General features: G+C 34.8%; 1 protein-coding gene across 4 annotated transcripts in view; it reads left to right on the top strand.

Annotated features, from left to right (window-relative positions):
• Positions 1-1,509: 1,509 nt before the first annotated feature.
• The window catches only part of LOC127869055 (breast cancer type 1 susceptibility protein homolog), a 36,357-nt gene continuing 10,717 nt past the window's right edge, over positions 1,510-27,149 (top strand). For all 4 annotated transcript variants that reach the window (XR_008044387.1, XM_052411321.1, XM_052411324.1 and 1 more), the window contains exons 1-13: positions 1,510-1,644; positions 3,959-4,012; positions 5,298-5,372; positions 6,368-6,456; positions 7,864-7,989; positions 11,083-13,302; positions 15,269-15,367; positions 15,877-19,344; positions 20,817-20,903; positions 21,983-22,056; positions 23,686-23,782; positions 24,873-25,049; positions 25,584-25,747. Coding sequence is in view for 3 of the 4 variants with exons in the window: in XM_052411321.1 (XP_052267281.1) it covers positions 1,577-1,644; positions 3,959-4,012; positions 5,298-5,372; positions 6,368-6,456; positions 7,864-7,989; positions 11,083-13,302; positions 15,269-15,367; positions 15,877-19,344; positions 20,817-20,903; positions 21,983-22,056; positions 23,686-23,782; positions 24,873-25,049; positions 25,584-25,747 (6,798 nt within the window). In the remaining variant the exon portion in view is untranslated. The remainder of the gene's footprint in view (positions 1,645-3,958; positions 4,013-5,297; positions 5,373-6,367; positions 6,457-7,863; positions 7,990-11,082; positions 13,303-15,268; positions 15,368-15,876; positions 19,345-20,816; positions 20,904-21,982; positions 22,057-23,685; positions 23,783-24,872; positions 25,050-25,583; positions 25,748-27,149) is intronic.

Below are 27,149 nucleotides of genomic sequence, written 5' to 3'. Positions count from 1 at the left end.
TACATATTTAATGAACATTCACGCGTATGTATTTTACCAGTTATATATAATAACGTAATATTTAATCATTTTTTAAATAAATATTTAAGTTATGCGGTGTATAAAACGGCCTGCAGTTATAGTTGGACACGATATGAAACACATTACTTAAAGCGAGTATATACGATTTTGTCAAATATAAATTAATTGATATAAGATGTGTAAAAAAACTTATTATATATATCTTTCAATATAAAATAAAATAAAAGTTCAGAAGAACATGTATCGAAAAATGCAAAAAAAGCAAGATATTTAATTCTGAAATCGAAAAAGGCTGTACAGTCGAATTCGCCAGCATGTATATCATGCATGTACGATGTGAATCTATACTTAGTTTAACGGTTCATTTTAAATTTTTGCAACGATATCTATTCATACGACACACGAACACTAACTCTGGTCATAATAAAAAGACGAATGCTTCGGTTTTTGTACAAAAATATGTACGTCACAATCGGCTACGGGCGTTAATTTGTCTTTGCTGCTTTTTATGAAAATCGTCTCTAATGTATAATTGTTCTTGCCTATTTTGGGTTATTGTAACATATCTTATCAATATATTAAAATTTATCACATATCCAAAAATCGTATAATCTCGCTTTAAGAATGTAAGATGCATCTGAGTAAAAAAGACATATTTGATCAATTAATATGTTTTGCGATTTGTACCAAATAGCTGAATACCCTATTACCGTTTTTGGTGTGCTGTTTTTATCTCAAAGATGGATTTGATCATGTATCAACATTTACCAAATCATTATTATTTGATTAAATATGATCGAATGTTCAGCCTTTTGAATGCCTAGATCTTCGCATATTCTCACTGTGCTTTGAAATATGTTACTGTATGTATAATATATAAACGTATACCAATTATCGGTTCTTGTTTGATAAAGCATGTTTACAATATGCATGTGTACGGCGTGCGATCCTTTCTTTACATCGCATAAAGTGTTCTTTTAGTTTTCTTAAGAAAACTATACGGAATGCACTGTATATCCGTAGTTGTATTGCTCTTTCCGTAACTTTCTATGACATGACATTAACAACCTTAAAAAAGTCATTAATAATAAATGACCTTGGATGCAAAAATATATTTATATCAAACAATATTGTTGATATGTTCGTAACTGTTAAAATGTAACTTATGAGACCCTTTTCATTCACTGAAGACCCTTTAAGCTGAAAGTGGCCCCGGCCTTATTTCCTCATACCAGTTTTTAAGCTGGCATTTGACATAATTCTGGCTTATCTAATACTTTAATATTTCTTAATAATTGATAGCCCCATGTACATATATTTTGTTAAGAAAAAAAAAATTACATCTTCATTTCTATAATTTTAATATTTAAAGTGGTTTGTAACCCGTATTTTATATTTTCGTTTGAATTAAATTCTACAGATGCCCGTATAATACTCTTTAAAGAAAGAGTAAATAAAGACCATTTTGCGGGAAATTTAAGGCGCAAATGTAAACAAAACAAGACCAATAATAGTGATCTTTTTTTAATAATAGAACGTTGAAAAAGTCTTAAATATGGAAGCTTCTAAAAAAGTGCAAGAAATCCTTGGCCAAATGCAGAAGACACTGGAATGTTCAATATGGTAATTCGTCCTTTTGTCAAAGTTAAAAATTAGTGTAAAGCGTATTGGCCATACGGCCTATTCCCCACTTACAGTTACATAACAATTGTGATAATGTACACGCCTAGTTAAGTCCTTTAGTTGACCCCTAAATACGTTATCTTCTTAATTAGAGAGCGAATAAACGAGTAATTATTGAAAATGTATTTGCCTTGCTATATGAACTTCAGCGAAATGAGTAGATTTGTTTGCTGATGCTAATCATGTGTCGAAAGTCTACAAGACATATGTCGCACCAGGCTTTTTCCGCCCTATGCCAAGGATCCGAAATTGGCCCCATTCCCAATGCAAATCTGGTTGTTTTTTTCCCAATTGATTTTTTTTTTTCCCAATTCCAAATAAAAAAATATTTTTTTTTTTTTTTTTTTTTTTTAACCTTAAAATATATAAGTTAACCTGATCCGGTGTAGAAAATAGAAAAAAGTCTTGCATAATTAAATTATCTGTTGCCTTGAATTTGTTTTAAAAACTGTAAAATATGTTAATGATTATTTAAGACTTTCCTTATTTTCCTCAAAATCCGGCGCTTCGCGCGATTTTTTACAACTCAAAAAAGGCCAGGCCTTTTCTCCAAATTCAGATTTAAAAACCTGCACTTATCACACATGTTCATAATATTTTGTAAAATTTTAAAATTCGTTTTTTACCAGTTAACGGCTTCTTTGAAATATAAGAAACACTATTTACATGCGATAATTTTTCCCAATTGAGCCAATTTTGCGATTATCTTTTTTCCCAAATTTGGGGTTTTCACGGCGCGAAATTCCCAAAATTCCAGTGTGGCGTTTTCTCAAAATGGAGCGGAAAAAGCCTGCGCACAATAAATCAATAATTGTAATCAATACATATACATGTATATCTATAGAAATTCTTGACATGCACAGTTCAACAGCATAGGATGACAATGATGTACAATAAGGCCATCATTGATGCTTGACCAAGTCAAGGGTTCTATTTGAATATCCAATCCCAGCACATCCTACTACCAGCTGGTGTTCATACAAGAGGCCAGGCCAACAGGTTCCTAACCTTGTACCCTTTGCCAGCGTCAATGCCTACAAATACTCCATCTTTTCCTCTGGCATCCGCATCTGCAACAGCCTACCAGATGCGACTATCATGGCACCATCCCTTGACGTCTCAAAGACCAGGATGGACATGCTAAGGCCTTAACTTTGGAGCATCTTGTTTTTATCTTGGTTTTTAGTCGTTTTGTACAGGTTTCCCCTTACGCATGTACATTGTCACAATTGTGCGACAATGCTCCATAGGTGCCCAGCACGCTACCCGGAAGAAGAATATTTTCACATAGACTCATCAGATTCGTCAACAAAACCTTTGATTTGCGTTTTGATTTTTTTAAATCCAATTGTTCAAGTTCGACCAGCTCACACATTTTTTATGTTTATTTGTATTCAAGTATTCCAAGTCTATTTGTGAAAAGTAAAGTGTGTTTATAGAACGGGCATGAGAGAGGACTCCATTGAATTATGTTCTCTTTTACAACAGAAAGAGCACATGTTATACTATGTTATGTTTTTACTAAAAGTAGGTTTAAAGTCACATTATTATTTAAAAAATCTCAAGAATATCATTTCACAAATTATTTAGATTTAGCCAATATTATTTATGGCCTTATTGTAAAACGAAACAATTATTTTGAGGTGTGTTTAGACGGTACTTTGTTAAAAGTAAGATATTTAGGTGTAAAAAGTATCAATTATCATAATATGCTGCCTATTTCAGTAAGTTCTGCATTAAAAAGTACAGTTGAAGAGTCTTTATGGTGACTTTCAATCTGCTGTCAAATTCTCGTAGACTTTGTTTTGGTGGTTTTCCCACAACTTTATGTCATGCAGTGTCCGAAAATGTAAAAGCAACATTTTATGTTATGGTAGCCATTACTATCCTTTGATATCACACTTGGACCTTCTAGAACTTTCATGTGCAAATTCTTATACTTTTAGTCACAATAAGTCTGATTTTTATTTAATGTTTAACTTTTATTTTGACATAATTTTACTGCCATTCCCTCAATTCCGCTTAGCTGACAAAGTTTAGTATTTTTTATCCTACATGTACTGCAACACCTGCAAGTCTAATAATAATATGAGGTAAGTATATAGAAAATATAGAAATTAATATGCAAATCTTTTAAAAAGGACTGTAAAAAACTTTCAAAGGGTGGTCAAAGAAGAATGTATTTGATAATATGGTAAGCTCTATTATTAAAGGCATGACTTATTTATTATTTCATGATACATGTATATTTCAGTCTGGAATTGATGACCAATCCAGTGTCAACCTCTTGTGGTCATCAGTTCTGCCGGTAAGCTGAGTTTGATACAAATTCTAGACAAGAGCAACTCAATTAAATGTTACAGTCAAATGTGCCATGATGTAAAAAGCATTTTGGAACATTTTAACTTCTTTTTCTCTTGCGTATGACAATATCACAATTTATTTGTATATTATGTACATGTATTCAGGGCTTTTTTCCTGTTTTTGTGGAGCGGCCTTGACACCCCTCCCCCATTTTGTGAAAAAATGAGTCTCGAGCTAATCAAAATTGTGAAAAAATGAGTCGCGAACTTTCTTAAATTGTGAAAATTAGAGTCTCGAACTTCTTGAAATTGTGAAATGGACCCGTAGATACACCAGGAAAAGGTCTATCCCAGGATGAGCTAAATTAAATATTCTGGCTGGTCGTCAGACAGTACAAGTGTATCTTCCTTATAACGTTTAACAATTGATGTGTAAAAATAATGGTGGCTTAGAATTCAATATCTTGTTTTATATTTCTATTATATACCTTATAGATACTTATATATATCATATTAAATCTAATAAAACGTGACAAATTCACATTGTTTAAGAAACCCAATTTTTCAAAAGTTACATGTAATTACAAATCACAATCAGACCAGTTGAAAGTTCCTAGCACTTGCCCTTCAAAACAAGTGCATTTAAGATATTATTGTGCCCTGCAAATTATGTTGTATTTTTAAGCCATCAAATTCACTTTTGGCTTTAATGCATGTTATTTTAGTGCATCCTTTTCATCCAATTCTCATTACAATTTCTTGTGAGTACATGTAGCTTGCAGGGCCTTCTCTTGCTGCCAGGGGAAGCCACCCACATCCCTCATGAGGGGGAATTTCGCGTCGTTTAGGGCGAAAAGGGGAATTTTAGAAGATATTTTCACCAACCATTCAACACCTAAAATTGCTATATTTTAATGTGATTTACATAAATATACATTTAATCAAAGGTTAGTAGCATGATACAAGCTGGAAACATAGGTATAAAAGAAAAAAAAAAGATTTTTTTTTTTTTTTGGAGGGGGGAATTTTAGCTGAAAAAGGGGAAAAAAGTATACTTTTCTCATGGGGGATGCCACCGATATTTGGCGGTAAAAAGTGCAAAACGAGGGCCCTGGCTTGAACCTTATAATGGCATGCATAGGTTTTATCACATACATGTATTACAAGTTTGTCTGATAATGTTTATGCAGTTGTTGTTTAATGCGCTTATTGCATGTTTTGTCAGATATTCAAATTGCTGGTTCTGTTTAATAAACTAATTGTATATTTTCTCTGGTGTACTTATTGCAGGTTTTGTCTGATAGAATTCCTTGAGAGAAAGAAACAAGTTCCCTGCCCATTATGCAAGAAAATGATTACCAAGAGGTACTATAAAGAGATACTCATCGCTTTTATTTTGAAAACAAAGAATGCAAACATTTTCATAAATGTTTTTATCAAGCGAAATTAAATATAAAATGAAATTCAATCGTACTAATTTATGTGTATGTACAAAAAAAACAAAGTTACTTTCTTAACCCTTTCCCACCAGTGTTTTTTTTCACCATTTTGGGAATGGGGCCGGGTCCCTTTGGATTGGGAAAATTCGCGGCGTTTTTACTAAAATTGGGAAATTAGTGTTGTTGTTGTTTTGCTAACAAATGCTTCAAAATTGAGGATACAAGTGTGTCCAGTAAAATATTTACTAAGGTTGATCTTATATGGATTGGAGATGATCAAAATATTGAGAACTAAAAAAAAAAAAAAAAAATTTATTTTTTTAAACCTTCCATTGGGAATTTTTAGCTCCCATTTGGGAAAAATATATACTTCCGGACCCGATTTTGAATGAAAAAAAACACTACCCACTCAGAAGCAAAGTGAAAATGGCTATGTGCAAACAGCATTAAACCTAGCATGCGAGTAACTCACTTTCTGTTCAGGGTTTATGCTGTTTGCAACTCATCAGTTGGAAATGAAATCTTTCAAACTTGAATTTATTAAGAAAGGACTTAAATTTTATTTGATTTTCTAAAGGACTTCAAATGCGTCAAAGTGCATTTCTGAGTTGTAAAGGTTATATGTCCCAATTTGTAAAATGTGAACCACATAAATTTCCACAAGAAATTCTTCATTTGTGGAAAAGAGCAACAGCCCACACCTATGTCTAAAATGTCTATAAGTGCTTTATATAGGTCTGGACATTGATGTATAATACTGGGTTAGTTTTGAAAAATTGAGTTATTGCATGCCTAGACACTGGTTGTGATCACCATTATTTCATATTATGTGAGGACTTAACAAACTGAAGTCTAACTCTTAGTGCATGCCATAAAATATGAAACTGGTTAAGATAAGAATATGTATTTCATGTGTTTTAGAAGTCTAATAGAACGTGAGCAGCTGGGTGAAATGGTGTTGGGTGTGAAGTCTCTCATAGCTGCTTTCCAGAAGGACACAGGGGTCTTGTGTAAGTTCTTGTCAGTGGTTTTACTCACTATAGTCCAAATACTGAGGTCTAGATAGATACATTTTATGTTAGTGTCAAGGTAACATTTGCATAAAAATTATGATAATTTGGAGGCGTCAAAGCGACAACATTGCAAAATGATTGCATCAAAAAGCAGGATTCTGCTTCAAATGAAATCCTCGAAGATGTGTTTTGTTAACTTCAGTTTTTGCTCTAGGAAAACATGTTTTAATGCATGTGTCATAATGCCATGTATTGGCTAATCAGAAAAAACTCTGTCCACCTAAATGAGATTTTTCTTCAGAAATAACTTTCTTTTAACAAAAAATACAATAAAAGCGAAGAGTATCATCCCTGATTAGCCTGTGCAGACTGCACAGGCTAATCTGGAATGACACTTTATGCACATGCATTTAGCCCAGTTTTCTCATAGCGAGGCTCTATTAACCCTTTACCACTTAGCTACGTATTTTGACCCATTTGAAGTCCTTCAGAAAATCAATGTAAATTTTAATTTCTTTCTTAATATATTCAAGTTTGATATGCTTCATTTCCAACCCTAAGATACTGTGGACAGGGGTTTTTTTTGGCCCGATTTTATAGCCGAAATTCGGCTATGTTCCCAATCCCAAAAAGTATACTTTTTTCCCAAAATGTGGCAAAAAATTCCCGATTTCCAAAAAAAAAAATAAAAAATTATATATATATTTTTTTTTTTTTTTTTTTAGAAAGAAGTCTAATGCGTATTTCATCTCAATTTCAATTCAATTACATCTAACAAAGTATTATATGATTTTGTTCTTTTAATTTGAATGATTATAAAGAGTTATATCAAATTTAGTATTTCCCTAATCAGTGGACGTTTCATGTGGAAAAAAAGGCTAATGAATTTATTTTCCCAATTTCATGAAAATGCCGATAAAATTCCCAATTCCAAAGCCATGGGCTATCTTCCCAAAAAGTGGGAAAAAAACCCTGGTGGAATAGCAAACAGCATGAAACCTGAACAGACTGCGAGTTACTCGCAGGCTGTTCTGGTTTTATGTTGTTTGCACATAGCCATTTCACTTTGCATCTGAGTGGGAAAGGGTTAATGAATATGTGTTTTGTTAATTTCAGTCACGTTCTGAGAAAACTGGGCATAATGCATGTGCGTAAAGTGTTGTCCCAGATTAGCCTGTGCAGTCTGCACAGGCTAATCAGGGACGACACTTTATGCTTTTATGACATTTTTCGTTTAAATGAAGTCTCTTCTTAGCAAAAATCCAATTTAGGCGAAAAGTGTCTTCCCTGATTAGCCTGTGCAGACTGCACAGGCTAGCTTATTTGGACTGCACAGGCTAATCTGGGACGACACTTTACGCGCATGCATTATGCCCAGTTTTGTCAGAACACGACTCATTTCAGTCTCTCCACTAAGAGGTCCTCAGTCTAGTGTCCTACCTGGCTCTCCAGATGTGATCAGGGCCAAAACTGCTTCTGACAAACACAAGACCAAAGTTAGGAGCACAAAACCAAAGGCTAAAGCTGCAGGTAACATTACATTGTTTTTTTTTCACCTATAGGGGAATGGTGGCGGGGCCCGTCCAAAGGGGAAAAACGCGTCTTTTTTTGGAAAAGGGGAAAATTAAAATTCACTCTTTTATATGTTATGATATTTATTATATGAATACACATGTATGAATGAATGTAATATTCACAGCTGTATGTCCCTGTCCTTTTTCTTAAATATATATCTATGATTTCTTCAACATTAGTTTCAGACAGTTCAGCCTTCATGCACTGTCTCAGTTTTCCTAGCCATTTTGAGTCTAATTGGGATTTTTCAAATCATTAAAATGGCAAATTTTAGCATTTTTTATCAATAAAATGGACCAAATTGGAATGTTTTTATCAACAAATCTAGACACAATATAGGTTCATCAAGCCTTTTCCTGGCCATTTTGGGAAAAAATGCAATTCATGTGAAAAGTCCACTGATTTGGGAAAAACTAATTTAATATAACTCTTTATAATAATTCAAAATCATATTAATTATAGTTATATACTTTGTTAGTTGTTGATGAAATAAATTTCAGATATATATTTATCATTAGACAGATTTTTCTAAAAATAAAAAAAAATAAAAAATTAACTTCTGGACAGTGGAGGGGATTTTTTCTACAAAAATGGGGGAAAATATATACTCTTTATTGAGGGGAATGGGGCAGAATATCGGCCCTGAAATTGCCATAAAATACACTGCATTATCTAGGAATAAAGCAGAATTTCACAGAGGTGCAACAATACAGCAAATAATTATGCCCCCCTTCGAAGAAGAGGGGGTATATTGCTTTGCACATGTCGGTCGGTCGGTCTGTCGGTCAGTCCGTCCACCAGGTGGTTTCCGGATGATAACTCAAGAACACTTGGGGCTAGGATCATGAAACTTCATAGATACATTGATCATGACTTGCAGATGACCCCTATTGATTTTGAGGTCACTAGGTCAAAGGTCAAGGTCAGGGTGACCTGAAATAGTAACATGGTTTCCGGATGATAACTTAAGAACGCATACGCCTAGGATCATATAACTTCATGGGTAGATTGATCATGACTCGCAGATGACCCCTATTGATTTTGAGGTCACCAGGTCAAAGGTCAAGGTCACGGTGACCCGAAATAGTAAAATGGTTTCCGGATGATAACTCAAGAACGCATATGCCTAGGATCATGAAACTTCATGGGTAGATTGATCATGACTCGCAGATGAACCCTATTGATTTTGAGGTCACTAGGTCAAAGGTCAAGGTCACTGTGACCCGAAATAGCAAAATGGTTTTCGGATGATAACTCAAGAACGCATACGCATAGGATCATGAAACTTCATAGGTAGATTGATCATGACTCGCAGATGACCCCTATTGATTTTGAGGTCACAAGGTCAAGGTGACCCGAAATTGTAAAATGATTTTCGGATGATAACTCAAGAACGCTTTTGCCTAGGATCATGACACTTCATAGGTACCGTATACGTGCGCTTATAAGACGCCCTGTCAAATAGCATTTGTTATCGGCAGCGCGTTTACTGAGAATTGATTTTGCTGTTGTTTTAAGCATGTTGGCATCGTGTTGCCGCTTACACACGTATACTATAATGACCAATTTATATGGCATTTAACGATGTCGCGCGCAGAAAATCAGGTGATAAAAACTTTTCAAGAATAATCACGGACAATATAACGTCTTACGCCCCAAAAATAACAAAATTCAAATTAAAAAAATAATAGACAACAAAATCAGTAACAATACATTTTATTACAAATAAATCGGTAACTGAACATAGCGTTTCGATACACGGTACGGGCCAATACAGACTTTAGAGAAAATGCAAATGGCTGCCGCGATGATTCAAAACAACTGACAAGTGTCCAACTTGGCTAGCATAAGCCCAGTAAACTCGATATTTTGATTTTTTTTGTTTATTTTCACCAGTATCTCGCTTATAAGACGCGACCCCAACTGTAACTTATTAATTTAAGTCTCAAAAATGCGTCTTATAAGCGCACGTATACGGTACATTGATTGTGACTCGCAGATGACCCCTATTGATTTTCAGGTCACAAGTTCAAAGGTCAAGGTCACAGTGACACAAAACGTATTCACACAATGGCTGCCACTACAACGGACAGCCCATATGGGGGGCATGCATGTTTTACAAACAGCCCTTGTTTATGTCATTTTAGTAAACGTGTTTTGAAGTACCTAATTACAAATTTGTCATGAATAGCACTATTGCGAATGTTTATTTATGTATGTCATCATAAAGAAATGCAGTGATGTCAACAACACGAATTACATCAAACACTATGTCATCAGAACTGTTATAATTACCAGTAAACAAAATAAAACTGAAGTGTGCTTAGTGTGCTCCTGTGTTTTTATTCACATGCTGGTTTCACTACCCAATTTAGTTGTAACTCCTGAACGTTTGTAAGACATGCCCCAGAATTTTACTTCCTGTTTTAAATTTAAACTTAATGAAACTTTTGATATAGGAAGCTTGCATGTATATCTAGCTCGGTATTTTATTTGCGATAAAGGTCATTGTGACTAAAAATATAAGAATGGTTTTTGCTTGATAATTTGAGTAAAGATGCAGTTATTGACCTGAAATTGTGTGTGTAGGTAGCTGACAATAAAGAACAAATTTGAGATTACAATTGGGGCCAGTAAAGTTAAGCTCTATGTCACTGGTACTAAACATAGAAAAACATTAAATAGGTGTAATCCAGTCAATATCTTAAGTCTAAATTCACCAATCTTTATGAAACTTTGGATGCAGAAAGCTTGCATTTAGACATAGCATTTGTTTGCATTTGAAGACTGTCTGATTAAAATCATGATCACTTCTACTAGAATCAAAATAAATGATTTATGCCCAATAATTAGAAATTTTTAAGAGATATATGTATTGTGAAGTTAAATTAATGCCTTTACTGTTGAACACCTGGTTTTGTGGGATTGCCATATTTCTTGTATCATGAATCTTTTGTTTTCTCTACCTAACTTCTAATAATGTTATATAAACTTTTTCCCGTAATTTTGTAATAACTAAAGTAACAATATTTTTCTGTCGTCGATTAGAAACCACTTCATGTCCACCAGAAGAAATTATTCCAAGCAGTGATAGACAGCAGCAGTTACTGGATCTCATTGAATCCGGGAACCTCGATGCAAGAAATGATTCTGTTCCAAACATAAAAGCGGGAGCAATGAAGTTGAAAATACAGCCAGCATCAAAAGCTAAAGGGAAAGCTTTACTTGTGGCTTCTGGTGATATAAAAGAGAAAAATGAAGGTGAACATTTAAAAAGAAATAATGAAGATGAAAATATCCAGCAGACTGATACAACAGACTGTGAGGGTATCAGTCCTCGGCAACTTTCCAATGACACTAGAGAGAGCAAAAAGAATAAGGACATGTACTATGTTGCAAAAAGATTAAGTGAAAGTGCTAGCACTGATGTTATTGAAGAATCTTTTGGTCAAGACAATGAAAAGAATGGAAAGGTACATGAAAAATCAAGCAAAAATGGGGAACATGAAGAAGAATTGCACAATTTGGAACTTGGAAAAATATCATTAAAAGAGTTGGACAAGAAAGCAATTGATAACCATATTGAAATGAATACTGATAATGACATCCTAAGTAGTGCATCATTTTCTATAAACTCAAGTCAGTCCACTGGTCCATTGTTTAAAACTCCTGTAGAGATGGTAACGAAGAAAGGAAAGGACAAAATCAGCAAGGCTGCTATTGAGTTTGAAACAAATAGACGATCTTCAAGATCGAATTCGAAGAAAGGCAACGCTCTGGGGGAATCTGGATTAGACGAGATTGATACAAAACTTACACCAGACGTAGATATGGAACTAGCTCATGGAAATGACATTCAAAGAACATACAGTAGAAAGGGTAAGAGTTTGCCTAAAGAAAGACGTAAGTCAGTAGAAAAGGTGTTTGAGTGGCTGAACAATGTTGAAGAATCCAAAACTGAAAAACTAGTTGTGGAATCAGTTTTAGATGAGAAAAAAAGTGGTACAATTGCCACAACAGGAAAACGTCAGAGTAAAAAGTCTCGAAAACTTCAGGAAGATGAAAAAGCAATGGGATTGAAAATGAAGCACTTAGCAAAACAGGTTGAAGAAACAAGTAAGGAACTGTTGTTTGCTTTTGATGATTTCGCGGAGAGAAAAGAGAAAGAGATTGATACAATTGGTGAGGAAAATGTTGGAAGACATAGTGGATTGGCATCTGAATCTGTTGAAATAGGAAAAACTGAACATGTTGGAACTCATGTGAATAATTATTTGGAGATGGAAGGTAAAGATGAATCAGATGATGAAGCTGTAAAAGATACTGAAACTGATAAATATGACAGTGCTGAGCAGCAGCCTAAAGGCAGTCTGATGTTATCAAAAGATGGACAAACATTTAATCAGAAGTTACCAAAGAATGTAAATGATGCTGATGAGCATAACAAAACAGTTGACAAAAATACAACCTGCCTACCTAAACCAAGCTCTGAACATACCATGAATGGAAATATAGCTGAACAAGAGAGCAAATGTGAAAACAATAGTGATGTCCAAGTGAAAAAGAAAAAGATCTTCAAGACCAGGACAAGTACTCTAAATTCAGACATATTAAGACCTCCTAATGTGGAAGGCAAGAATGCAATATATACAGATGTTTCTTCGCAAGTGGGAAAGAGCAAGCTTTTAATTGATGAAACTACGAATTTTAGTCCAGAATCTGATCCTTATGAATTCAAATCGAGCCAGAATACGCCCAATAAACCATTGGAGAAAAAGGCAGGAAAAAGAATAAAGAAAACTGTACAGAAAAAGGTGCCAAATAATGTTAAGCCCCGAGTTGTCTTTGCTCAGCCAAACAAAAGAAACATCAACGAGATGAATAAAATGTGGAATATAGACCCTGGAAAGAAATTGCCTGATCAGCAGAACAATGAGAAAGAAATCAACAAAATAACTGAAACAATTTCAGCTGCTGAAGAATACAATTTATTGACTAGTACACAAGAAGCTATCAACAAAATGGACACAAATGGCAAAACTCGAAACACATCAAGCACTGAGCCAAACAATACTAAAAACACTGACATAATGTTGAAGAAAGTGAGATTTCAGGAACCAGATCTGAACAATTTCGTCTCTAGTGGGAAAGTTGATGATTTGGAAAAAACAAAGCTAGAGTTTCAAAAGTCAGCGAAAGCCAAAGAATATGAGGAATACTTGAGAAAGGATACTGCAGCAGCTGGTGACGTAGATGACAACAGTTCAGGTAATAGACAGGAACATGTCAAAGAAGCATACTTTCTTTATAAAATGTCTTTATACTTAAAAAAAGAAACAAGGTATTCCTCATTGGAAGGTTTGTATTTAAATGCACAGGTATTTAAAGCTTGTTCCAGTTTATTGCTAAGTGTTAACAATCCTAGTATTTGGTTCATAAGGCCATTTGTAAAAAAAAAAATATCTTCTACTTAAATTTATTCTTATCAACTGTATTTTAAAGCAATACATTTAGGTAAACTGGTCCTAATAATTTCTTATGATAAGACTTTTTCTGCTCCCATGTCTTGATGGGACTATAAACCTGTCTCATGATAGGACTTTTTATGGGAACGACCTTTGCAGAGGGATGGGCACCCTTTAAAGGGACTGTCCAACAGTCAAAAGCGTCGTTCGACGCGAATCGATATTTTGGCTAACTACGGGAATTGCTTATATAGCTAAAAAATACATTCGCACTTGACGTGAGCGTGGATGGTCGAGTGGTAAAGTCGGGAGGCATTTTACTCCAAAACTCCATGACATCAGGGGTCAGTGGTTCGATCCCTGTGGAGGTTAACGTTTTTTCTTCTTTTTATGTCCCCCACTATAGTAGTGGGGGACATTTTGTTTTTGCCCTGTCTGTTGATCTGTTGGTTGGTCTGTTGGTTGGTTGGTTGGTTGGTTTGCGCCAACTTTAACATTTCAATAACTTTTGCAATATTGAAGATAGCAACTTGACATTTGGCATGCATATGTATCTCATGGAGCTGCACATTTTGAGTGGTGAAAGGTCAAGGTCATCCTTCAAGGTCAAAGGTCAAATATATGGGTCAAAATCGCTCATTCAATGTACACTTTTGCAGTATTTCAATATTCAAGATAGCAACTTGATATTTGGCATGCATGTGTTTCTCATGGAGCTGCACATTTCGAGTGGTGAAAGGTCAAGGTCATCCTTCAAGGTCAGATGTCAAATATATGTGGCCAAAATCGCTTATTTTATGAGTACTTTTGCAATATTGAAGATAGCAACTTGATATTTGGCATGCATGTGTATCTCATGGAGCTGCACATTTTGAGTGGTGAAAGGTCAAGGTCATCCTTCAAGGTCAAATATATGGGTCAAAATTGCTCATGTAATGTCACTTCTGCAATTTTGAAGCTAGCAATTTTATATTTGAAATGTATGTGTATCTCATAGAGCTGCACATATTGAGTGGTGAAGGGTCAAGGTCATCCTTCAAGGTCAAACATCATATAGGGGTCAAGGTCATCCTTCAAGGTCAAACATCATATAGGGGGACATTGTGTGTTCACAAACACAGCTTGTTTAAAATTGTATTCTTAATTTTTACTGGAGATTTTTAGTTCAAATGTTTAAATTTATCAATATAAAGCATTTAAAGCAGTTAATGACAAGCTTTAATACATGCCAAAATCTGTTGGACAGTCCCTTTAAGTCGTTCAGCTTTTATCAAAACCAAACTTTCTTGAAAAAAAATTGATATAAAATTGGGTTCAATAACCAGCCAATTTGCATCAGACACTTCAGAAGAGTTATTGCCCTTTATTTTTTATGAAACATGCTAAATTTTAGTTCTTTATATTTTTTTAACATAACTGGATGCCAAGATCAATAAGCAGTAAAAATTGTACTGTACAATGCACTTACGAAATATTGCCCTTTGTTTATGTAAAGAATGCAAATATTTCCATGTCCATACCCTTACAAGCACAGTTTTCATCAAATCTTTACCAAAATGTCTTCAAATGTTTGTTGATTTTAAAGGGGTCAAATTTGACCACAGCTAAATTGAGCCAGGAACTACAGTTATTGCTCATAGTTTAACTGTATTTACTTATTAACTTTTCAACCAATCTTTTCCACAACTAACATGTACCAAATATGGGATTAATTTTTTTATGAAAGGCATATATTTCTGTCAATGACCTTATTTCATTTTCTTTTCCAGATGACATTTCAGAGGATTATCGTTTCCAGGACGACAGCAGTGGAACAGACGACCTTGAGATTGTCGCCACTCCTGAGCAGTTTGAGAAACCAGATCTAGGTATTTTTGATATAGACATATATGCTGTAGACGTTATTCAACTGTTTTTCAACTGTCTAGTTTCTTTCTGTGAGATTCACTTGCCAATATTCCATCTATCTTCAAGGTAAAAATATTGCTACTTATTTCCAGTTCTTAACATTTCCCTCCTTGATTTATTATGTACAGAAGGTTATTAATAATAATATCTAATGTGATATTGTGAAACACAAGTCACTTAAAGAATGTGTAATCTTTGAACAATTGCTAAGTGTAATACTCAATACCCTTTTCAAGGATTTCATGCAACCAAAGGAATATTTTAACATAAATTCACAAACAAAAACTGTTATGATTTTCTATACAATCAAATGGTAAAAAACACATAACTTAATATATTGATAAGCACCTTTATACGGTTGCCTATGGGAAATAATAAAATAACATTTTCTGACAAATGTTTCCTGTTATCTGTTTTATCAGGACTTAAAATGTATGAACGGCTAAATGCAGTTAATGTTTTACTTTAGATCTGCAACCAGACGAGGTCAAACAAAAGCTTTCAGAGCAAAGCTTGTTAGAAATAGATTATGAAGGGTCTTCCTTGCAGACAACACAGACAAAAGAACAAAGCAATTCAGAGAATGTGGATATTGTAAGGGCAACTCCTGCTCTGTCCACAGTTCCTATGTTCAAGACAACTTTCAGGAAACCCCTTACGGGAATCAACACGTATGAAAGCAAGAAAAATGAGAATGAAAAATCTACTCACCAAAATACCTTGAGTGATGAAAAAATGAACCATAATAAACATGAAAGAGAACCAGACAAGATGATGCTTAGCCCTAGATGTAAGAAAAACAAGGTACAGATACCTGCGCAATCAAAGCATGGTAGAAAAGGAACAATTGCTGAGGCTGAAAGGTTATACCAAGATTTGGATGTTGTGGCAGAAACTCCACTCATAACAATTGTAAAAACTATTCCAGAGACTCCAGTAGACATAACTGTGAAACAAAAGTGTTCAGGTGATAAGCATCAAGAGGAAAATGGTATAGATGAATTGGCAGAGGTGCATCAGGAGTCAAATGAAAATCCTATTGAAAGTGATTCTGATGTTACACAAACTCCGAGTGCTGAAAATGAGCTTCAGTGGCAAAATAATGAGCAAAAATCTGGTAAAAATAAGCCAGGAATTGAATATTATCATGATAAAGAGCACAAAAGGGTAATTGGTGAATCATCATCCACTAGCACTTGTACTCAGAACACTGATAACAGTGAATCGCTTCTCAAGTCAACAACTTCTCCTGCCAGACTTGTTGGTCAGTCTGCTAAGAAACCAGAGGTCATAGAAAACCTTCGTAACTCTAATTGTGAGCAGACCAAACCTCTGGACGAAGAAGAAGAAATCGGTAAAATTGACAAAAGAGATGAAAAGAATTCCAAGCAGTGTGTACCTGTCAGCAGTGAAGATCCGGTTATGTCCAGTTTTGGTAGTCGTGGAAAACAGAAAAGGAAGCGAAAATGTTTCATGCTAGATGATAAAGAAGATTTATTGGATCAGGGGTCTTTGATTTTAGACAAGGAAGCTAACTTCGAAGAATTAGAAAATGAACAAAAGTCCAAAAGACAGAGAAGTTACAACAATGGTCCGGCAGAAGCAGAACCTGAAAGCAGTGTGAAATGTGGAACAAATACTAAAGATTCTCAGGATTCTCTCAAAGGCAGTAAAACAAAAATTAAAGAAAACAGTGTGGATATGATTGCAGACACTTGTAATTCTTACTTTACTGGATCCTTAAAAGGCCATGCTGCTTCAGTGAGACGGGAAGAAAATGTTATGAACGATGATAAACAGCCTGATGATTATAATGAAACAATTAACATACCCGGAAGTGTGGATTCTCAAATGAGCACAGTTGATCCAAAATATATTGAACCTGATTACGAAACAATTCAGATCACTGCTCATACTTCGAAACAGAAGAAACACCAGCGAAATCATGAAATAAGCAGAGACAATTTAAATGAGCGTGAACATTCACAAGAATCAACATTTGTTGCTCAGTCAAGTAATAGCAATGTGCCAAGTTCTAACCAAGCGACACAAAGGGAAAATGTGCAAACTGATGCAAGTCAGGGCAGCAGTTGTTCAGGGATGGACAGATCACGTCATCTCAGTGGATTGCTTATGTCTCCTGACTCCAGTTTCACCTACCATGGAATACAGCCCTCTCCTGATGACATTTTCTGCCTTGATTCAGAAATGCCGAAAATTGACCAAAGCCCAAATGCAGAGTTGACTGAGAGAATTTTCCTTTCGCCCGATTCTGAAGGAAATTCAGTTTACATTGAAAAGGTGCTGGAAATAAAAAGCAGTGGACAAGAAAAGAGAAAGAAGAAAAAAGATGCAAATGCTGTGAATGATGTGATTGAATCCACAAAGGCACAAGAATGTAAATCTTGGGAAAATGGTAAAAGTGATAATAATTACCAGTTAGAGCAACGGAAGAAAGTTACCAACTGTCAAAGGCAATGTGAAGTAATCAACATGGTTGATGAAGTAAATGACATGGATGATAATCAGAATAGAGCAAGAACTCAGAAAAGTGAAGTGTTGGGCATTAAAACCTTAAAAGAAGGACATGTGTTGGATAAACTTAAGTACAAAGCCCAAAAAGATAAAATGCTTTCACCTAGTTTGCCTAAGATGAGTGTACCTGCTGAGGAGAATGTTGTGGAAGAAGTTGAATTGTTGAATTTTAGGCCTAACAGAATGAGAATGGAAGAAGAAAATATGGTGAGTCCTTCAACTCGTATTAAAAGTAATTTAATTCAAGCAAGTAAAGTAACTCCAGGGAGTAAATCTACTCCAGCAAGTAACGTATCTCCAACAAGTAATGATCTGAATAAAATCAGAACTCCAATTGGAGGAGTCTCAAAGTATAGTCCATCTGTAAGGAAAACACATATGAACAGAGTTGAAGGGCAGTTTACCAAGTTTGGGACTATAGAACCTGAAGTTGTGGACTTTGATATGAAATCAGATGATGATCACATTGACAAATCAACTACAAAGAAAGATAAATCCAAATATGTAACCTCTGAGAGCCATCATAAGTATGTTGAGACCAATGAAAAAGATAACTTTGGAACTGATTGTTTTGTTGACCAAAATGTCGCTATTGTAGAAAATAAAAATTATGAAAGTCAAACTTGTGAACAAGATGACTGTATGCTGTCCCAAGATGAACTTCCAGAGCTTGATACTGTTATATTTAAAAGAAACGTTAATGAAAAAGAGTTAGCAACTAGGGTAACCAATAAAACCAAGAATGAATCTCCTCATGATATGACTCCTGGAAAGTTACAGAAAAGAAATATTGATCATTCAGTAGCTGCAAAATCCAAAGCAAACTACGGAGACAAGCTAAAAAGGGATAATAAAAGAGATGAAGACGATGTAGATGAAGTCAGTGATGAAAGTGATCTCAATTTTGATGAAGACAGTGTACAAGAAAATACTGAACATTATGTGGCAAAGGCAAAGAAAGATCAACATACCAAAAGTGATGACAATTATTCAAGTACAAGCTCAGAGTTTAGACTTGACAGTTCTGATGAAGAAGATGACAGTGTAGAAAAGAAAGCTCTAGACACTATAGCAAAGTTCAATGAAATTAAAAAGAGCATTGAAAACACAAGTTCCTCAGATGTTATATGTTTAACTCAACCATGTGCTAGAAATGGTACAAACAGTGAAACGAAAACCAAAAATGACAGGAAAAGTAAATTTCTTACAGATAAAAAGAGCTCTGACACTAGCAAGAAAACATTGGAATCCAGGCAAGAAGATAAAAAACACTATTCCGCTAAAAAGTACTCGACCATTCTAGACAGCAGTGACAGTGAGATTGGATCTCAGCCAGTGGTGCTTGAATCAGAATTAGAAGATGAGGATGACAACGTTTCAGGACCTGTTGGTGTCAGTGAGGGTAGGTGAAAGCAACTCTCTTTTTAGCTCACCTGTCACGAAGTGACATGGTGAGCTTATGTGACCGTGTGATGTCCGGCGTCCGTTGTGCGTGCGTGCGTGCGTGCGTGTGTGCATGTGTCCGTCAACAATTTGTTTGTGTAGACAGTAGTGGTCACAGTTTTCATCCGATCTTTATGAAATTTGGTCAGAATGTTTATCTTGTTGAAATCTGGGTTGGGATAGTATTTGGGTCATCTGGGATCAAAAATTAGGTCACCGGGCCAATGCTAGTAAAACCTTGTGTAGATGAAAGAGGTCACAGTTTTCATCACGTCTTAATGAAATTTTGTCAGAATGCATTAATTAATTAAATCTGGCTTGGGATTGTATATGGGCTGATAGAATTTAAGTTGATGTGGCAAGGTTAGTCAGGTGAGCGATTCAGGGCCACCATGGTTCTCTTGTTTCCTTTTTGTATATTCTATTAAACGACAGGGTAAATGATTGTACAATTTAGGAAACAATGGCAAGACATATTTGAAAGATAGGAAGACAAAGTTGTAGAACCTGCTGGTAACAGAAAGGATAGGTGAAAGCAAAATTATTCTTTTTATTAAGAGCTTTGTTCTGCTATAATTAAGGAAACTATTGCAAGTCAGATTTGAAAGATATGAAGACAGATTTGCATGACCTGTTGGTAACAGTGAAAGCAGGTGAAAGCAAAATATATTCAATTTATTAAGAGCTTTGTTCTGCTATTGATTATGGGTTAAATGATTGTACACTTAAGGGAAGATAAGTGAATGAAATTGAACAGTTGGCCTAAACAAAGATATTTTTCATTCATAAGTAACCTAAACAGATGCTGCTGTTCGACAGGGTTTCCTCTGGGCTTTAAAAAGTTCAAACCCCGCTGTTCAATATATTTGATAAAATAATTTTAAACATATACTAGTATAAGGCTCATGATAGCGACATTCTTTAACCCTTTGCATGCTGGGATATTTGTAGTCTGCTAAAATGTCGTCTGCTTAATTTCTAAAAGTAGCATTTTCTTAGAATTTTTTTAAAGAATACTATCAGAATAGCAAACAGTTTGGATCCTGATGAGACGCCACATTCTGTGGCGTCTCATCTGGATCCAAACTGTTTGCAAAGGCCTTTAAAATTCGGTTCCCGCACTGAAAGGGTTAAAGTATTGGTAGTTATGTTGAAATTTATCACTGTTGAACAGATTTTTCTTTGCTTAGGACATTATTTACAATAAAGAGCGAGAACATGTATAGTTTTTCTATTGTTATTCTGGTGAACAACCTTAGTCAGTGCTTTAGGCTAAAGTTTGCCTTTCAATTTGATGTAATCAACATAACTAATCAACATTCAATATTCTTATATTGTTGACTTAGTTTAAAAAGAAACAGCCATGGAAGTCTTTTGAGTATGTTTTTTTTTAAAGTAAAAAGACATTTAATGTCACATTTGTACTTTCAGTTGATGATAAAGATGATGATGATGTTGTGGTACACAGGAAAAGAGTGAAGCGTACCATCATCAGCGACGACAGCAGTGACAATGATGGTAAGCAGGGGTTTCACTGGCCCCCAAAAAATTGTCACTACTTTTTTTGCAACATTATATGTCAGTTGATCCTGTCTTATTATTAATAACAAACATTTAATAAACTATATTAAATTAATGTCATTGACTATTATAAGTTGTATGAATGTCATAGTTAGGTAAGGAACATGAAGTCAAAAGTTGGAATAAGCTTTTTTTTATATACGATGAATTAAATTGTTGGCTCATTATGAACAAAAATAACATAAATCTTGAACTATAATGCCATCTTTTATGGAACAGCTATATAAGTTCAACCTTAGTACATATAATGCAGAAAATACATTTATTCTCAATAATGAAGCATTTATAAGCAAAACAACAACAATACTGATTTCCCAATATAAGTCAAAAGCCCCGAATTTTCCCAATCCAAAGGGATATGGCCCCATTCCCTAAATGGTGAAAAAACACTGTTTAATATGTTTGTACATTATGGAATGTTAAGTGTTTAAAAAACAACAACAAATAAACATATAGACAACCTGTCTGTGTTGAAGAAAAAAGTCATTTTTTAAATACGTTTCTTATGAATATTATATGGTATTTTTCAATAACGATACAAAAAGTTATGTAGGTCATTTATGTAAGTGAAATAGTGAATGTGAAAAACCTGAAAATAAACTAAACTTCGAAAAAGAAAATTCTGACTTGTTAGTAACTTGATGTCTTTATAATTTGTTAGAAACAGATCTATTGTAAAATAAATTATGCAGGTCCATTCTATATTTTCAGGACCAGACTTGATGTAAAGAAGCATGTTGCTCCAGTTATAGTTATATTGATTGGTACCTTTACTTTTAACCCTTTCAGTGCGGGAACCGGATTTTGAAGACCTTTGCAAACAGTTTGGATCCAGATGAGACGCCACAGAACGTGGCGTCTCATCAGGATCCAAACTGTTTGCTATTCTGATAGTGTTCTTTGAAAAAAATCGAAGAAAATGCTAATTTTAGAAATTCAGCAGAAGACATTTTAGCAGACGACAAATTTCCCAGCATGCAAAGGGTTAACATATGATTCCAATGCTTTTCTTACAGATGACAGCAGCAGAATGTGTAACCTTACATCATCATCTGCTTTTTCCAGTCAGAGTGAAATTTTGAATACACAGGTATAAATATTGGGCCACAATTATATTGTTTTTATGCCCCCTGATCGAATGATCGGGGGTATATTGTTTTTGGCATGCCTGTCTGTCTGTCTGTCATTGTTGTGTCTGTCTGTCATTGTATGTGTCCCAAAACTTTAACCTTGGTCATAACTTTTGCAATATTGATGATAGCAACTTGATATTTGGCATGCATGTGTATCTCATGGAGCTGCACATTTTGAGTAGTGAAAGGTCAAGGTCATCCTTTAAGGTCAAATTTAAAAAATATATATTTAAAATGGGGCGCATTAGGGAGCATTGTGTTTCTGACAAACACATCTCTTGTTATGCTTTTTGTTGGGCAGAAGACAGAACTTTTGCATGACCTAAACAGTGTTGTTGAAGTTGGAGCTTATTTATTTGACTGGATTTTATCAAAATGCTTAGGCTCGTTGAGACACTCAAGTATGTTTCCTGAGTAGAACCAGTGCTTGGTGTCATAAGCAGGGATCCCAAAAATACTCGCTGAAGGATGATCTAACCCAAGAACTCTTATTTATCATCTTATGTTCATGTTTTTGGTCAAGAAACACAGCTTGTAAAAAAAAAATAAACAATTTTTTAAAAATATATTAATAATATAAATTTTTATGCCCCTGGTAGGGTGGCATATAGCAGTTGAACTGTCCGTCAGTCCGTCTGTGCGTCCCTCTAACATTGGCCATAATGTTTTCAATATTGAAGATAACAACTTGATATTTGGCATGCATGTGTATCTCATGAAGCTGCACATTTTGAGTGGTGAAAGGTCAAGGTCATCCTTAAAGGTCAAAAGTAAAAAAAATACAATCCAAGGGAAGTAATAAGCTTGAAAAGGGAGATAATTTCTAAACCTGCCAAATGATATATTGAAATTTTATTTCAAAGCGGCGCAATAGGGGGCATTGTGTTTCTGACAAACACACCTCTTGTTTGGTAATTACATTTCCAACTACGGTAAAAACAAATAAATCATAACCATAAGGATAAAACTGCACATTGAAATAATGGTACATCATCCTTCAAGTAATATATAATGTAGAGTTGTGACATAAAGGTCTGATTTACTGGCCCCATGTGCTGAAAGGTCATTAGAAAAACACTTAAATGTAATCAATTCATATAATTCCATTTTATGACTGTTTTCAATAGCAATTTAAAAACATGATAATATTACTTAAATGTTATGTAATTTAGTCTTTAAGAAATAGATATCTTAGAACTAAACAAAGCACAATAATAATTCAAATGATCACTTAAAGGTCAACTTTGGTGAAGATTACCTTAAGATCTGAGGGCCTTTTTCCTTATATAGAATGGGCTGTTACAATGTGTCATTCCCTCTGAACAATTATTTCAAATGGTATTGTTTTCCCTTTAATTAATCTTACCCCCCCCCCCCCCCCCCCATTAAATTTTATTCCTGTCCTATTAATAATATTTCCCCTAAAATGCAAAAAACAATATTATTTTCCCCCCAAATTAGGGTTTAGGTCTTCATCCCCAAACTGTGAACAAAGCGCTGTCTTTAAGTTTTATTATAAAGTATACATTTAAATAACATTTGAGACATTTGTGAATTTAGCTTTACCTTACATTGAATACTTTCAGGAAAGGGAGTCATTGGAGAGAGACCTAGAGAGACTAGCGAGGGAAAAGAAAGCTATAGAGGAACGTCTGCGACAGAAATCTATGTTAAAAACACAAGGTATAGTATAACATTTGCTGCAAATGATAATGTGTATTTGATGATTCAGGGAAAGACTGTTTTATTAGCTTTGGATTTCAATTGAAGATGCAATAGTATTTGTATCAACCCACTGGTGAACTAATGTATGATTTAACACTTAAAGCCAAGAAAGAAGTTTTTACAGGTGGTTGAAAGTCCATGCTTTAATATTATTTTTCTTCAGATTATACACATTTCAGTAAACTGATTATTAGCCAAAGTCAGTTATCAACTAAAACGAAAGTATTAACAGTGGCTTTCATATCACAATTAGTTTGTTGTTTAAATGGCATCAAGATTCTATAAAGGCAAACAAGCAGTAGCAATTAACCCTTTCAGTGCGGGAACCGAATTTTAAAGGCCTTTGCAAACAGTTTGGATCCAGATGAGAACATGGCGTCTGTCTCATCAGGATCCAAACTGTTTGCTATTCTGATAGTATTCTTTGATAAAAATAGAAGAAAATGCTAATTTTAGAAATTCTGCAGACAACATTTTAGCAGACGACAAATTTCCCAGCATGCAAAGGGTTAACTCATGTGTCCAACAGGCAGGCAAATATATGTCAATATAAACTTCCTTCTTTGAATCAATTTTTGACAAACCACCTTAACATGGATTCTTTTTACCATCAACAAGTCTTTTATTAAAGGCACACGTGGATTGCCTGTACAGTTATGACAAATGTTATGACAAGGCATTAATCATTGATACGATAAACAGTAAGGTCATAACCTTGGAATTTATTTGAGTTTTTTAACATTTTAAATACTGTTTCAGTTTTTTTAACTCCAACAGTGAAGATGATCCTGTTGTGTATTTAAGCCCGTTCTGGAAAAACTGGGCTTAATGCATATATTTATTCCATTTTGTGGATTTTTTTCTTTAAAGGAAGTCTTATCAAAACAAAAAGCCAATGAAGGCGGAAAGTGTTGTCCCTGATTAGCCTGTGCCGACTTTTCAGGCTAAACTTGGATGACACTTAATGTACATGATGCATTAAGCACGGTTTTCTCAGAACGATGTGCAATCTTGTGCACATGTAATTTTTTTTTCTTGCTTTCCACAGATAAGAAAACAGCTAACATAGTGTCCTTGCAAGTTGATGACTCTGATGATGAAATGATTGATGCTGATGATTCTGACCAGGATGACGACGAAGACAGAATGGATCTCGATTTCAATCATTCCCCACCCACTGTGACTCAGCAAGATTCTTATCAACTTTCCCCACCCACTCATCTAGGTAATTTCTTAGCAAGATTCATTTTTACATTCCCCCACCCACTCATTTCCGTAATGCAAGTGAAAGGTAAAAGAACAGACATTACCTGTTATACAAATCAGTAACTAATAATAATAATAATCATCAGTAAAATGCAAACCAGTAAGTAACCAGAAAATCATAAAAAGAAAGCAGATAAATGTATCTGTCAAGGAAACCAAAATGTATTTAATCTACCACCAAAAGCAATCCATGTATTTAATAAGTTTTGATCCTGATAACCACACTAATAAATAATTTCTTGATAGGCCTAATTCCATCTTCTCAAATATGTGACGAGCTGTTCCACAAATCTGTGAAGGTGATCTTAAATACCCAAAATCCAGTTATGCTAGATAAAAAATCTCGGCAGCAAAATATAGCTGTTTCTTGGACAACCTTCTTTAAAAAAAGATAAATTAATTATTAAAGCTTTGAGAACCTGTTTTTGTGGCATTACTATATTTCCTGTATTATTCTATTATAAAGTTTATCAACCTCAGTTAACTGTTACAGCTTCACAAGATGTGCAGACTGTCCCAGATTCTGACCCCAGTCAACCATCAAGAACACCATTGCTTACCCTTGACCCAAACATTCTGAATGCCAGGGGAGACAACCTTGCTTGTCGGAAGAGTAATCTTGGAGTTGTGGTTACTGGACTGACTGCAACCCAAATTGTAAGATTGTTTACCTTTGTTAGACTAAATGTATCATTACAGAATCAGCAGATGTCTAGGTAATTACTTGATGATCAAAGCATTGAAACTGATTTAAGATTTGTTTACCTTTGTAAGACTTGCATTGACTTTGTTGGCTTTAAGAAATCTCATCCTATTGCAAAATTTCATGTTTATTTAGAATGTTAGCTCATAAATTGAAAAAAAAGCCTTATTTTTATGCCCACTGTAGGGTGGCATATAGCAGTTGAACTGTCCGTCAGTCAGTATGTCAGTATGTGTGTATGTCAGTCTGTCCGTTAACGTTGGTCATAACTTTTGCATTATTGAAGATAGAAACTTGATATTTGGCATGCGTGTGTATCTCATGGAGCTGAACATTTTGAGTGGTGAAAGGTGAAGGTCAAGGTCATCCTTCAAGGTCAAATGTCAAATATATGGCGTCTGTCTGTCGGATAACTTAAACATTGGCCATAACTTTTTCAATATTGAAGATAGCAACTTGATATTTGGCATGCATGTGTATCTCATGAAGCTGCACATTTTGAGTGGTGGAAGGTCAAGGTCATCCTTCAAGGTCAAAGGTAAAAAAAATAAAAATATTTTTCAAAGCGGCATTCCCATGAAGCTGCACATTTTGAGTGGTGGAAGTTCAAGGTCAAGGTCATCCTTCAAGGTCAAAGGTAAAAAAATATATAAAAAATCAAAGCGGCGCAATAGGGGCATTGTGTTTCTGACGAACACATCTCTTGTTTTAAAAATAATTTACGTAAATTTAAGTAGACATATTATTAATTAAGTAGCCTATTCGAGATTATGGTAGCCATAGGCTGCTTTTGCTACTGGTAACACTAACATAGATTAGCTTAATACATATTGAAGGTGTTTAGGTAATAAGGTTATGAAAGAAGTATTACATCATACTTTGTGTGTGCTATTGCAAAAGATTGTTGCATGAAACATTAATAATTAGACCCCCGCTTCTGAGACAAAGGTTTATCTATTGTGTCCTGTTCTGAGAAAACTGGGCATAATGCATGTGCAGAAAGTGTCGTCCCAGATTAGCCTGTGCAGTCCGCACAGGCTAATCAGGGACGACACTTTGCGCTTAAACTAGATTTTCGGTAAAAAGGGTCTTCCTTTAAACGGAAAATACCATTAATGCGGAAAGTGTCGTCCCTGATTAGCCTGTGCGGTCATTAGCCTGTGCGGACTGCACAGGCTAATCTGGGACGACACTACGCACATACATTTTGCCCAATTTTCACAGAACACGACACTTTTAATCACCAAGGCTGTCTGTCGGTGTGACTTTCTGTCTGTCTATTGAAATAAACTTGTCAAACATGTTACTGTCATACATGTTTGAAGTTGTGTCCTTCTGTCTTTCTGCTGTTCATAG

Source organism: Dreissena polymorpha, chromosome 2, assembly GCF_020536995.1.
Source record: "Dreissena polymorpha isolate Duluth1 chromosome 2, UMN_Dpol_1.0, whole genome shotgun sequence".
In the NCBI taxonomy this organism is placed as follows: Eukaryota; Metazoa; Mollusca; class Bivalvia; order Myida; family Dreissenidae; genus Dreissena; species Dreissena polymorpha.
The sequence above is the reverse complement of the archived record's forward strand: the minus strand, read 5'-3'. Positions and strand labels throughout refer to the sequence as shown.